The sequence below is a fragment of the Buceros rhinoceros genome, unplaced genomic scaffold, assembly GCF_000710305.1.
Source record: "Buceros rhinoceros silvestris isolate BGI_N320 unplaced genomic scaffold, ASM71030v1 scaffold11151, whole genome shotgun sequence".
Taxonomy (NCBI): domain Eukaryota; kingdom Metazoa; phylum Chordata; class Aves; order Bucerotiformes; family Bucerotidae; genus Buceros; species Buceros rhinoceros.
Window position 1 is genome coordinate 3021 of NW_010393780.1, and position 15397 is coordinate 18417.

The 15397-nt window shown below is 40.1% G+C and overlaps 1 protein-coding gene across 1 annotated transcript in view; it reads left to right on the forward strand.

Moving 5' to 3' along the window:
* The first annotated feature begins 3528 nt into the window (after positions 1-3528).
* CHPT1 (choline phosphotransferase 1) overlaps positions 3529-15397 on the forward strand; it is a 12851-nt gene continuing 982 nt past the window's right edge. Inside the window, exons 1-6 of the mRNA XM_010144999.1 lie at positions 3529-3759; positions 5011-5082; positions 6059-6206; positions 7250-7391; positions 10895-10979; positions 12516-12647. Of these exons, the coding sequence (XP_010143301.1) occupies positions 3529-3759; positions 5011-5082; positions 6059-6206; positions 7250-7391; positions 10895-10979; positions 12516-12647 (810 nt within the window). The remainder of the gene's footprint in view (positions 3760-5010; positions 5083-6058; positions 6207-7249; positions 7392-10894; positions 10980-12515; positions 12648-15397) is intronic.

Consider the following 15397-nt stretch of genomic DNA (forward strand, 5'->3'; position numbering starts at 1 on the left):
TTTTGCATTCTGGTGAGGACTGAAGTATATTCTTTGTGACTTCAGGATGGGGGGTTGTTATGGGTTTTTTACACATATTTAGGAATGAAAAGGTTTGCAGACTTCAGGTGTAGACGGTGTGTATTTGCTGTGTTAGAGTGTAAAAGGAGCACATCTGAGGAGAGGATTTCCATTTTATCCCCACCATTTCACAGTGAAATGTTTTGCTCTGCTGGCAGCTGACTTCTCTCAAGTAGCTACAGTTACTTCATTAGGTTTTGCAGGTGAATCTCTTGTACCTCTTCCCATTCTGGGGAAAACTGACATGTTAACTTGTTTCCTTGCATCAGTGCCAACAATGAAACTGGCTAAATATAATTCTTTACCTTTTTAAAAGGGAAAAAGGAAACTGATCCTGCCACTTTTGCTCATGGAGGGGCCTAGCTTCGGTAATCCTTCAAGCTCAGCCACGGGTCTCTCTAAAATATCATGGGAAGCTAGAATTTTAGGTCAGACAGTTATGCTAACGGTAATTTTTACTTTGTATTGAATTTATTTAAAAAAAAAATCTTGTAGTGGTTACAGCAGAATCTAAGTAAAGAGCCCCCCAAACTGATCAGAGTGGATTTCTTCCAGGGAATTACAGACCACAGAAACAAAATGCTTTTTTTTTAAAAAAAAAAAAAGTCTAATAAATAAGACATGATGGAACCTAGGAAGCTGAGAGGAAGGAAGACAAATCTTTATCACTGGATAGTGATAGGGAAGGGAGGCTTGTGCTGGCTAGCTCTGTAGAATTGTTTAAGGGGTAGTGTAGTGGATTTATAAAAGGGTGCCATCCCTTGCTGAAATGTGCTATTTAGAAAGCCATACATCTAGGGAGACCAAAAAGTAAGGGAGCATCTGGGTGACTAATAGGTCTGCTATAATGGGAGGGAGAGCAATATTGGCAAGGTGCTATCTCTGCTTCTCTCTCTCTCCCTCTTTTTTTAAAAAATCATTTAAAAAAAAAAAAAAAAACAGCCTTCTGCCACCCCCAACAAAAAAAAATCCCGAAAAACAAACAACCCACCAAAAAGCACCTTTTAAACTGAAAGTGGAACTCTCTTGAGTTTTTTCCTATCAGAGGGAGAAATGAGGGGAAGATATTGGCACAACGGAGCTTTGTGGGAGAGAGAATAGAAGAGCAACTGGTATGACTTGGGGATCTTGGAGTTTGTAGGAAGAAGCATTAAGCCCCTGACCTGATAGGGAAGTGTGAAGCACTGAGTGGGGTAGGGAACCCAGCCAATACTCGCAAGTGAAGAATGGAGCACTCTAGTAGTGAATGGGAGAAAGAGGTATCATTGGCATAGTTTTGAGACGAGTTCAGGAACCCTGACACAGAAGGATGGGAGCTCTTTCAGAGGGAGCTTGTTGGGGACAGGAGGATGCTAAAGGAATGCAGGGAGACCCTGGTTTGTGTGAAATGCACTTGAGCTAGAGTATGATTATTTGATTATTATTTTTTTTCTCCCTGCCCTCTTGCCCTGCTGTAATGCAGATTTAAACAGCCTCTTCCCTTCTCCTGCTATTAGTACAGTCATACATAGTGCTTTGTGCAAAACAGAGGCAAGGGAAATGATCCAAGCTTTGGGGGAAAAGGGAGGGAGTCCAGTAAAAATCTGTTTCTACTCCGGATCTCTCTTCCAGAGAGGGGCCATGTAAAAGAGAGCAAAATTAGTAGCTGTGAATCAAGGAATTGAGATTATGACTAAATGTATTGAGTAATTAAGGGGGGCTGAATCTTTAAATATTGCAGAAGTTTGGGCTGTTGAACTCTCTGGGCTTGAGAGATTTGCTTGAAATAAGTGGTAAGGGATCTCCTTGGCACATGTAGCCTTTTGCAGCTGTCCATGCTCTTTTGTGGTGTGGAATCACAGGAGCAGAATAAGGACTGCTGTTCAGCCTACACTTTTTCCTGAAGAAGTATGCCATGCATACCTGTCGAACACTATACGCACATGGTTTTGTTTTGACACTGTCTCGTTCAGTAGATGACCAAACCTGCTGTACCAAATCCGTGTGTGATAAGATTCCGCGGCTGTATCATCTTTCAGACATTGTTTTTAGCCGAAGCGGAGAAGCATTCCCCCCGCCCCTTCCCCCAGGTTTGTGTTCTCTTTTAGATCCATGAGAATAGCATCTAGCTCTGGCCAGATAATACATTTACTTGGACAGGATATAACTTTGGACAGAGGTAATAAACACCTCATCAGTGAAAAGGCGATGATTATTGGGAGCCTCCTGACCTTTCTGCTGAATCTGTCTGCCATGTCAGCATTCTCAAATGCTCCCACTTCTCTAATTTGCAAACTACTTGGGTCCAGCGTGGGAAGCCGGCAGGGGACATCCCTGGATGGAGAGCCAGGCATGCGAGAAGGCAGAAGAGATGGCAGCTGTAGCTGTATTGAGATGGCAGACAGCATAGAGAATCTGTGATTATCAGCAACTTTGGAAGCCTCTATGCACCTTCAGTGATTTGGAAAACTATTTTACTGATTAAAACATTAGAACATTCATTTAATCTGCTAAATGCTTAGTTGATCACAAGTGACCTTTGGTTATTACCACTTTGGGTTAAATTTGAACTGACAGCCTAGGAATGAAATGTTCCAGATTGTGTTTCTAAGCTCTCTTGGACACCTGTTACCCTGTTCTTACTAGGATCTTCTTCCCTTTCTCTGCAACTGTGGGGATACAGATGCATCCGCTACAGGTGTTAATGGATACAGATGATCCTTACAGAGAAGAGCATGAAGACTCTCCCCCCCTTTCCAGATCGTCAGGAAGCAGAGATCCTTTTAGTTTTGGAGTCTGGGGGCAACCATGCTTTGATTTGTCCCAGCAGGAGCTAATGCAAACAGGCTTGGATCAGCAGCCTTAATGATTATACCTGAACTATAACTTGCAATTTGACAAAAGCCATTTGTTACCTTGAACAAGAATTCTTGCATCATGCTTTGTGGCTTATGGAAACGTCCATAAACTGACTACAGTAACTGGCATGCAAGCCTTCAGTTTTGGTTAGAATTAAGGCTGTATTTCATGGAGCTTGCATTTCAAAAGATGGTGACGAAACCAAGCCTTTGGCATACAGCACTGTAGCTAATGTTAAAAAAAGTGCCGTAATGTGTTTCTGCTCCTGGCTGGTCTTTCAGTTATGGAAATGATCCAGTTAAGTAAGAAACTGCCCACACTCTGGTGTTTGCCTTAACTGGTGATGTGCCCCACACTGGGGTGGTGTGGGACGGTGAATGCAGAGTGGGTAAGGAATTTGGCTAGCATATTTAGGAGAACCTGATGAGTTTAAAGCAAACTAAAATCTATTTCAATTATAGATGGATGGTTGCAAAAGGAGGGAAGTCTAATGAACCAGAAAAATGATGGTGTCCTGGACAGGAATGTCAGGTGAGGCCTGGTTTACTTGCCAAAGGCCAGGGATTAGAGTGATGAGTTTCAATAGATCTCAAGCTATCTTTTCATAACTGGAAGTATGTCACAGTAAGGATGTCTCATAAAACACTGCAGATTGTCTTTGTGGCACTTCACATCAAGATCCTAGATAAAATTAGAAATGCCTTCAAAATACTACTTCAAAGGACTACAGTGAAAGCAGTGGTTTCTCCCAGCCCTTCTGCTCATAATCCTTCATTCAGACGTCTGCATCAGGAGCTGCCGTGGTTTGATATTATCTCTTATTCTCCATTCAACAAAGTTATTCTGAAAAAGCTGGTAAAGGTACTGTGGTAGCTCGAGTATGTGGATTATATCACAAGTAAAATGATCTTGGCTATCACAGGGTCCTAACAGTGCCTTTATGTCCTGAAATACCTGAGCAATGGCTGACAGACCTCTGCTGTGGAAGGGTGGGGAGTGAGAATGGAGGCTGACAGGTAGCTGCTGCTTCCCTGCAGAATGTCTAACACAGTGAGCTTGCTCCAGGAGAGGCCCTTGAGCTCTCTGTTCCTCTGCATGGCTCTTGGTGATCCTCGAACCCAGGGTGGTAGTAGGTTTCTTCCATTGTCCACATGCTCTGTCATTCCCCCTTCTTCAGAGGAGAGAAACTTTCTCAAAAGATGGCTAAGAACTCATTCCCTGGTTTAACCCAATCCCCCAGCACAAAATTCACAAGGGAAAAGAAACGTAACTTGACTAATTCCATTGGTAAACATCAAACGTGTATTGCTGTCATCACTTGACCTGGATTTCTAAAGTGTGATCTTGGCAGGGGATGGGTTATCAAATACCAGTATATTAAATGATCACTGGAATGAGAATATCTATCTACTTATCCTCTTTCCCCTGCTCAAGGCTTCCAGTGTGATCTGTGATTACCATTTTTCTCAGCTTCCTTGGATTAAGGGGAAAGATGGCCTTGTTGGTTTCGAAGAGTTTTCTTAGGTTTTCTGGTGTTCCAGGCGACTCGCCTATAGCTGAGGTCCCTAATTCTTTGGCTGTCGGCTGTCTTTTGCTTCAAACCCGGGCAAAGCAGCCAACTGTTCAAATTGAAATGGTGGAATGTTTTGGGGGTTTTTTTTTAATGATATTATGCAAATACTGGGTAGCAGGAAAATCCTAAATTTGCTGACATTATTGTTTCCATATTAAAAATGCAAAACTAGAGCAGTGACATAGTGTATCAGCCAGCCTTGAATACATGAGGAAGTCTTAAATAACAGTAAAAAAGCTGTTCAGAACTGAAGGTCACTGGTTCTTGGGAAGGATGTGTTTTGTGACCAGTCTAACTGGAAGCAATATACACTTTTTCTAACTCAGGTCAGTAAGTATAATGATGATGAGAAAACAGACCATCTGCAGGAGCAGCTCACCTCATCCGCAATCTTGTTGCTGCCTTCTTCCATCCCTGCCTATGAACTGACTGGCAACTGTCATTCTTCCTTTTTCCCCAGCAGTGACACTGGGTTTTTGAGAGCGTGGACAAATCTCAGCTCACTAAGATTTCATCTGTTGTCTAAATCTGCTTAATAGGCTTTGCTGGACTTAGGAGATACTCGTAATCATGTTGGTCTGTTTGTGCTGCAGGAGGGCAATCGCAGAGGCGTAGAGCCACCGGCAGCTCTCCCTTGCCTGGGAGCGGGAAAGGGTTCAGCTCTGTGACTGCCTGAGGCTGTTTGCTTGGTTAACCTGCAGGTTGCATTTCCAGCATTTATACCTAACTTTGATCCTCTTTTCATGAACGGTGCTTCTAAATGTCAAAGATACCACTGGAAACTACTTGAGGCAAAAATCTTCCTTGAACTTTGTTCAAAAGGTGTTATAAATACTTTTTAGTAAAAACTAATTCCTAGACAAACACGGGCATACTGACTGTGCATACGAAAATAATGCCGTCGAAAGGTACTGCTGTAGGACACTGCCTTTGAACCTAAGACTGGTGTTAATGAAACTGATCCACAGCTTGTTTTTAAACTCTGATAGTCTGTGTTACAGTGGATAGTTGGTCCTTCATGTCTTCAAACCCTTGTCCTATGTAGTCAAACCCTTGCCCATGTAGTCAACTTTTGTATGTTGGGAAAAAAAAAAAATCTCTTTTCCTAAAAGCTGAAGTTTTTATTTAGTGAAATGGTTTGATACCTATGTGTTGTAAATCTGAGCAAATCATCAGAGCATCTATCACATAAACTGCTGGGAACTTTAGTGACTTGCTACTACTTTTTTTTTTTAAAGAATTTTATTTTCATAACATTTTTCATCACAAAGAATGCAAGTAATTATAGAAATAGTGTGGTTTTAAGGTGGAAAAACAAGTCAGTTGATGCAGAAGAGATGTTCAAGTTTTTGTGGTGGTGGGTTTTTTTAATAAAGAGCAGTACTTGTGTTTCACTGGTGTATCTAAAGTAGATCATTTTATTAGTTACTACAGTTTGTGTAGAAAGTAGCGCAGGGAATTTGGTTTGTCCATTAGCTAAGTAACAAGTACAGTTTTGTGCTGGACGTTATTTTAGCTTTAATGAAATAGATTATCAGCTAAGAAATTGGGAACTGCCTAGTGACTTTTTATGTAACTCTCTTTCAGGCACCTTTTTGGGCATATATCCTCGGTGCGTTAGGACTTTTTATCTACCAGTCTCTGGATGCCATTGATGGGAAGCAAGCCAGAAGAACAAACACTAGTTCTCCTCTAGGAGAACTCTTTGATCATGGTTGCGACTCTATTTCCACAGGTAGCCATAACCTACTGTTACCCATCTCAGTTTTTAAAAAGTGACCTGTTTTCAAGAGGAGCTGATTAATCACAGATTTGTTGAAGTTGGAAAGGACCTCTGGAGATCATCTAGTCCAAGCACCTCCTCAGAGCAAGGGACAACAGGTTCTTTTTTAGCATAACTTCATCACCTCCTAGTTGCTTCAGCCAAGGCTGCTCTTGACCTTTGCATCCCTGACAAGTATCAGGGAGGATATTTCAGAAGTACCTTTGGCAGACGTTGGGTGACGTGTTCTGCTCTCACTCACTGTGCATCTTCATGTAGAGTGATCTTTGAGCTAGATGGTGATCAAAGAATTCTGTAAGAATGTGCTTAGAGATTATTTACTATACATAGCCTGTGTTTTCCAGTAGGGTACAGGTGATGCCTAATACGGGATTTTAAGGACCAAAAAGACTGATACTGGGATGTGAAACTAAGGATTCCGCTGCAGGAGTGAGGTGCCAAAATATCAGTTTGGTAATAGGGCATCCAGCCTTGTGTTTAGGAGAAGAATAATTTACATTCCTTAGAAGAATGAGTTTTAAAAAAATTATTTGGAGTGTTTAAAAAGTACACCTTGCTCAGTTTTTTACTTTACGTGATTTAGTTGGTGGTGGTGGCAGTGCCTGCACTTCTATAAAAGCTTAATGGCTGCAACATTTGCCCTGGGAGCTGGTATGTTCTTTATGCCTCACTTGCCACAGAAATGCAACTATCAGTCTTTCTGAGCTGGGCCCTTCAGTTGAAGCTGTCAGTGTTGCAAAGAACATGAGATGACAAGGCCAGAAAAAGGGAGGATGACCACTGCAGGCTAGAAGGTAGGGCCCTTGCTTGGAAGAAGAAGAGAACTGTGTTTTGGTCTCTCCTGCCAGGACTGTTCCTGAGGCTAGCTAGTCAGTAAAGGATCAGTCATATCATTACTTTGCTACAGTGATATAAAATGCCTTGTGATTTTTTTTATTTCTCTGGACTGCAAGCAAAGCGGGTATGTGACTAACATGTTTATTTCTGCTTTTCAGTTTTTGTTGTCCTTGGATCCTGCATAGCAATCCGACTAGGAACAAATCCTGACTGGTTGTTTTTCTGTTGTTTTGTGGGACTGTTCATGTTCTATTCTGCTCACTGGCAGACATATGTATCAGGCATATTAAGGTTTGGAAAGTAAGTAGGTATCTTTAGAAGTACATGTGGCTTAATGTCTGAGACTGCTCTCTACTTAATTTCCATTTTTTTTGTGGATTTTTTCCCTGCTCTCTCTTCCTTCCACCTTCTTCATCTCCCTTCCAGCCTAGCAGACTTGTTTTACCCAGCAAGAACTTGAAAACCCTGCTTAATACTGAGTAGAAGACTTGTTCTTTAGCAGCTGATTTTAGCTGTATGCTCTGTTTGCATGCGCTTGGCTCTTTTGTCTGTGGATTTGTTCTCAGAACCCATACAAGCACCATGCAGGCTCAGGCCAGCAGGATCTTGCCTGCAGTGTAAACGAGAGCTCTGTGTAGAAGTAGGGACAGAGCAACCATCCTCCCAGCCTCAGAACATTTTCAGCCCAGGGGACTCTGGACCACGTGCATTTTTAGAGAATTTCCCCCGCTAATGGGTTTCCCTTCCACAGACATCTTCCTTTGAACAAACTCTCTGCATCCTTCGGCAGTGCTTAAAGAATTAGCCCAGGTTTATATGGAGGCTTTGCTTTTAATTTGGTTCATACTGGCTTTAATATCCTTTAGGTTTTGTGTTAGGTCACATTACTAGAGATTGCTGATGCCGCTCATGACTTGGTAGAAGTTTCACCTATTCTCACTGCAATGTAGGAAGAAGAGTCGTAACATTCACATAGAAGATAACAAATTCAATTTAACTGCCCACAGTGTAGGATTGCTGCGCTTTCCCGCAGCTGTAATGGTGCCAGCCACAGCCTTTTGCTATTCTTAAACAATGAGCTGCACTTTAATAACGATTATTAAATATTTAATAATGATTAATAATTTCCAGCAAAACTGGAAATATGTGGCAGATGCAGGCTATCCTTCTGCTAATCCTAGTCACTTGCTAAGTCACCTGTTTATTACTTAGCTCTGACCTGCAAGAAGCACCTTAGCAAACCTGAGCATCCCATGGCACACAGGGTAGTGATCACCTATCCTTGCATACTGTTCAATGTCTGTATCAAAAGAAAGCTGTCCCTCTGGTAACGTGTTTTTTTAATTTGCTGATACTGCATTTTACCACACAAACTCTTCTACCTGCCTACTCATCCTATTTTTTTTAAAGGGTACCTTGTGCCATAAATAAAAACAGATGCTTTAGAACGATGGTGGCTGAAATGGGATCATTTCTGTACATGATATTGGATTACATTGAAGGGGGATGGTCTGTGCCATGAGCTCTGGGTTTTCGCATATGTAATTGCTTTTCTGTGCTTTTCATTGTTGCATAAAATCAGGAAGGCACTGAGACTCCTATACCACATAAGAATACCTTCATTAAACTTAACAGCTGATGTGTAAACATAATGATAGTAAGTGTTACAAGCAGTTCGGAATGGCCTGTTGTTCCATGTTTACAGTTTGAAGTTAAATAAACACAATTTCTCCGAGATAACTTATTTCCATTTAGTGAAAACAGGTCAGAGTTTTTTCAGGGCTCACACTTTCATTTCTCTGAAGCCTAGAGGTGAGAGTCTAAACGAAGGCATTAGTATATGGCTCTAAATATGACAATATATAATAATATGGATGGAAGCTTTCCCTGACATTGTTCCTGAATTAGCAGCACTTGATTTTATAAGAGAAATGAGAGTCCTAGTGCTGATGGCCAGGAAGGATTAGAGCAGCTGGGTACTGTGCCACTCTCTGGTTATGTAGAATACTGCACAGTGTCCAATTAAAATCTTTGGACTCTGATTTGGGCTGTGTTGCAGCCAACGGTCTGAACCACCATAAAATTAAGTACTAAACTTTGGCACATATAATAACTCAACTTCCAAGTTCGAGCCTCCTCCTGTCACCACCAACAGCAAATGCAGTACAGCTTAGAGATCTAGGTTTTGATAGTACAGAGGGCAGACTCTGAACACTTGCACTTGCACATGGGTGCTTTTGCATGACGTAACCAACAAGTTCGATGTGCAGCTACAGCAATGACTGGGCAGATGTAACACTTCATCCCAGGTAGAGAGGGAAAAGCCCGTTCCCAGTACCACTGTCCTGTTTCCCTGTGCATAGACTTTGTCACTAGTCCTCAAGCCAATTCGTGAAATGGGCAGAAAATTAAAAGCCTGCACAAGGTTAGCAAGCTGAACTGGTTCACCTTACAATCCGTTGAGCTCTACAGCTGGTACAACTGAGGGAGCGCAACAGTGTAGGAAGGAGAGGACTACCCATTCCCACGGCCTTGAGCAGCGGTGAGCACCTCAGCTTATCATCTAGTTGCAGCTTAAACTTTGGCTATTCTAAGACTAAGAGTCTGAAGCTTGTGATGAAACTCAGCATACTGTATTACTGTCTTTCAGATGAAAGACGAGAGTTGAATGTTATCAAGATCAGATAATTGTTTTCTGTTAGCCATGAGTTGATTCCTGTCTCTGCTTAAAAATACAGTTTCCTGTGCAAACAGTTCACATGCTAAGCAACTACAATACATGCTGACTTTGGTCATAATACCTTAAAACAGCAAATTTATTCTAACTGCTTAAAGAAATGTTGTATTTTAAACATCCATTGTCACTGTTTGCTGGTAGCTTCAGTACAAAGATCCAGTACCTGTCTCAAGACTTTTAGTAGTAAAAAAAGGTATCTTAGATGTGTGCTTTTTTTTTTCATTATTTTAAAGCTTTATTGAAAGTATAGGTTTTTTTGGTTTTTTTTTTTTTTGCTCTTAAGCCTCTGCTTAACTACTTTTTATATAGTCAGGTCTTCTGAAAAGAGAAGATCTGATTTTCATCAATCAAATACAGCAATAAAGAGTTGGCCAACTTGTCTGAGAACAAAGAAGGTGTAATTCAGAGCCTAGACTTTAAAGGGCATACAAGACCACCTATTTTAAAAACATTTTTATGAAAAAAGCAAGATATCCATTATATGTCCTCTGAAACAGGCCAGATGCTTAACTATCCACCGACTCAGTCCTCAAAATACTGCCCTTATGTTTTGCAGGCTGTAGCTGTCAAGTTTTCAATATATAATTGCTTAAAGAAATTCCTTCTGTCCCAGCCTGCTCTTTATGGTCCATACTTTTATACGATAGACTTTTAATGGAGACATTTGATTGCATTTACCGTGAGCTTGCCTTCAAATTTAACTTGATACTCACACATCCAGAGGAAGGTAAGCTTGTACAAAATTCTCAAATAGTTAACAGTGTATTCATTAAAGATTTCCCCCCTAGTAAAATTTGTATGTAGCTTGCTCTAGTTAAGGAGTAGAGATTTAATATTAAATCTTAGCCAGGGATGTGTGTCTCCCTGTAGAGCAACTTTTTCAGTCAAGGAAGATCATATTCCATATACATTGACGTAATCTGAAGTACTTTTAAGGAGATAATTTAAAGTCTAAAGTTAAAGCTAGATTTTTTTTATCCACCACCCCACCCCCCAGCCTTACACTTACAGCAAAAAGACCTTTTTTTTTTTTTAAGTTAAGTAAATCTCCTTCTCTCCTTCACAGAGTTGATGTAACTGAAGTTCAGATAGCCATAGCAATGCTGCTCTTGATATCTGCGTACGGTGGCACAGCAGTATGGGACTATAAGGTAATTCTGTTAAGTCTTCAGAGTTCCTGAGGAGTATTCAATTGCTGTTAAGTGTTCACAGTTCCTATGGTATCTGAAGCTGTCCTGTGCAGGTACCTTCAACACCTACTAGCTGTCTTATGTTCTGTTCTAGCTTATTGTACAAACGTAGGTTATTTTTATGTTGTAGTTAATGTAGGTATAGTGGTGTGACTTATGCACAAATTTAGAGCTGCATAGAGGAAAAAAGACCCCATCTGCCGTGTGTAAACTTGGAACTGATACTCTGCAGATATTTAAGCTTAAACAAATAGGTTTTCTTCTAGTTTTATTTCTTTTGTATATTTTTATAAGACATTTCTGTTCAGTTAAATGAGTTGTAGGATGCTTTATTTTAAAATTTAAAGATTAAATGTTTTAATCTAACAAAACCATGGGATGAAGTTAGGGGGCTTTTGGTTAAGTAATCCATATCTATGTGCCGATGCAGATGTACTGATTTTTAACAGTTATGTCAGAGATTACATATATTTACAGATCTGTATTTGAAGAATTCTTTTCTGTCCAAAAGCATTTCCCTATCTCTGGCTTTTATTCTGATCTTTAAAGATACATTTTAGTGGATGGGATCCAAAGTATATTAGACAAATACCTTCATCCTTTCTAGGGTCTTTACTGATAAATTTATAGTTCTGCTTGGTTACAGCTCATTAAGAGCTGAGGCCATTCCATGCTATGGATAACTAACTAATGCAAATTAATCTAAATGTAATCCACCAAGTAATTCAAATTAATTCACAAGTTTACTCAGCAATTAAGAAATGTTTAGCTAAACTTTGTTTTCTTTCCCCATCCTTCAAGATTCTTATTTTCATGTTGGAAAATAAAGTAGGTGCATTAGACTTTACTTATGATTGATTTTTCTTCAGTTTTAAAATCTGTGGTAGTTATGCTGTATCTCAAAACAATCTATGTTCAAAAATATAGTCAATGTTTTCAATTTATCACTACTTCTTTTTTTTTAAATCCTCTGCTGCCTTTGGAAGTTTCCTTGAAACGGCAATTGATTCTGAAAGGTAACTGTTTAATTAAAATTTGTATCTGGAAACTATTCTAAATGCAAAGATACAGCATACAATCAACATGTGCCAAATCACAAAGCAGGCAGATGGTGTTTGTGTTTCCTGTGGTTCCGTGTTGTGTTACCCTGTAAAATAGAAGGAACTACCCTTCTCCCTCCTTCCATGTCTTGATGATGCAGGAGTCTGTGTCAGGCGTTTGCTCATGTAGTAAAAATATTTGAAGGACATCATAAGGACAAACAGCTGAATTTCTAGACCTTTAAGTACCCAGTAAGTCGACTTTAAACATGACAAAAGAAATTCTTTGTCAACTTAGGAAATAAATTCAAAACATTGCCCCCCTGAACTTGCTCCCAGGAAAATGAGAGTTCAAATAAAACAATTGTTTAGTAGGTATCAGTAGTGTTTTTAATTGCTTTTCAAAGAAGGTGTTATCCTTAACTTTTAATATCTTTCTCTTGTTTTTCCCACTAAGGTCCCTTTGGTGGGCTTAGAACTCAAGTTCTTTGCAGTTTTTGGCATACTGTGTGGAATAGCACTTTCTTTTTTCAATTACTTCCATGTCATCTTTGGTGGAGGGGTTGGAAAGAATGGATCTACAATAGCAGTAAGTTGCTTTAAAAACCTGAATGAGGTTTGAATAATTTATGCCCATAACTTATTGCCTTTCAGAGGATCATAAGGGTTTTGTCTGTTTAAGCATTTAAGCAGACAAGCCTATGAGTTGGATGGCTAAAGTGAAGACTTGATGATCTACCTTCTCACTACCTGCTACTGGATTTCTTCTGTTGCAGGAAGCAGCAATGAATTTGCTTACAAAATTGTTTAGCGCTCACTGCAAAGATTACTAATAGCATTGGCATAATCCTAATAGACTTACCCTGAGTTTTGACAACGCTGCTTTTATTTCATGGGATTTGCAATACGTATAAAATCTGGATCTTACTGTGTGACTAAAGCCTAAGATGAATTTTCTGTCCATTTGTATTTCAGGGAACAAGTGTTCTTTCACCAGCCCTGCACATTGGACTACTTATCACACTGGCCATTATGATCTATAAAAAGTCTACAACTCAGCTGTTTGAAAAGCATTCTTGCCTGTATGTCTTGACATTTGGACTTGTGAATGCTAAAATCTCACAGAAACTGGTGGTAAGGAATCTTATTTAAGTCCTAAAACCTCCTAAAACTAAATCGGTTCTTAGCTTAACACTTGCTGGATCAGTGGGTATGGCCAAGTTTTCTCATTCTGCTCTGCCAGTATATTACCAGTTTCATTATGACCAAGACACTGAACTAGACTCAGGCTCTTACAGAGAGATTATGTATGACACTGAGGCAAACACATACCTATTGTTAAATGTATACGTTAGAACTTCCAGTTTTGTGTAACTTACTCTTAGAAATAGTCTGACTTCAACATCGTAACTGTGGTATCTCAAGCCTTACTGGCAGTCCTTGTGACTTCTGATTTAATTATTTGAAATAGTAATTTACTTTAATAATTAAAACAAAGAGACAAACTGTTCTCTTTATCTCGTCTGTAATTAAAAACCTCATCAATTAATTAAAAATAAATGTAAAAAAAATTTAAAAAAAATTACTCTATGTATGTGTTAACAACAGTACCCCAGCAGGTATTTTTTTTTTTTTCCCCTGGCATGACATTTTTCAAACACTAGAAAACAGGTATTCTACAGACTTTTCTTGCTGAACAGGAGTTCACCTAGTGAGCTACTAACTTGTTCAAGAGAGAGAGAATGCTGGTAAGAAGACTGAGCCTTACGATTGAGCGTGAGGCAGTCCATCTATTCTGTCAAACCTCTTGGTTCTCCTGCTCATTCAGAGGACCCCTGGGTCCTTGTAATCAGCAGTCATCGCTGTATGTCTTGTCAACTCACCCATGGATGCTTCTGAGCGAACCATGTTTCCTTTGATGCTTTATGTGTCGCTTTGAGGATAGTCTGCTCTAGAGGTGGTTCTGTAAAGGTAGTGGGGAAAGGATGTTGTGGGTTTAGCCCTCACAGTTTTCCAATACTATTTCAGGAGGCCTTGTCCTTCAGGTGCCCCAGAGTGAGCAATAAAAACTTAAGGTGTGACCAGGTGGGAGGCCCAGTGGAAATGTGAGCTAAGGTCTCTGCAGTTTGTGTGGATATGCCAAAGCTGTTCCATGGGTGCTAACCCTACGTAGCTGTTGCACATCATGCCAGACGTGAGACAGCAATTGCTCCCTGCCACAGATGCTTTTAGCAGCAGAGATGCATCCATAGCTGGCTTAGAGCAGAAGCCTTTGTCAGCTCTCCTATGGATGTAAGCCTTTGTGGTTTGTCCTGACTTTAGACTGAGACACTCACAGGCTTTTCTCTGAGTTTTGCTGTTCAAGATGATTCATATTATGCTAAGAGACCTCTCTGTTCACAGGAACCTCTCAGTACTTTAATCATACTTGCCAAGTATCCACAAACAAGGAAGCAAGGAGTGACAGGGTGATTTCTTACTGAAGCTTGGCACTTAGACTACTTTCCTTCTGCCATTTCTGAGCTCCCTGGTATGGACTCCTCATACGTCCTTTATTAGGTTTCCAGCATCTTACACAAAACTCCTTCTGGCTCTCAGTTAGCAGTGATCTTAAGTTGTCTCTAAGAATGTTAAACATGGAAGGATTATGGGGGATGAGTCATGGAGATTCCTTCTTCCTTCTTCCCACTTGCCCCCATTAATCTTTCTTCCTTCTCTTGGTCTTTCTGTAAAGTATCTCTGTGCGTACATCACTCTCTACTGAACAGTGAAAACACATCTTGTCACTTATGCAAAAGCCTAGTTCCAAGTTAGCTTTTGGCTAAGTAAACTTTTAAGTTAGACTTGTGAACAACATTCAAGTGAGTAATACTAATTTTTAGTAATATACTTGCACAGTGTTACACTTCAAATACAGCACTGAAAAAATAGAGTGGGGAAGCCCTGCACATAGGTGAAATGCACTGGCATAGATGTAACATATTACAGAAGAACAGTGGTGAAGATCATGTACGCATTTCTTATATAATGAAGTAAAAAACCCCACTGATAATTCAGATAGCTGTTACCACTGATTCAAGTGCTATATATTGATTGAATATGCCGGAAAGAGGTTACTTGGTCCTTGGGAAAGAAACTTTCAGGGAGCAGCAAGCCCTGAAGCATTTATGAAGGCCTTGGCCTGCCTGCTTATTACTTCCTAAGAACTGGGACTGCAGGCTGTCACTGGGTAAGGATCTCATGCCCTTTCTTAACTAAGGTAGAGGTTTTCTGGTAGTTAGAACATTGATCTTCCAGTGGTGCATTTTGGTCTCTCTCTCTCTTTTTTTTTTTTTTTTT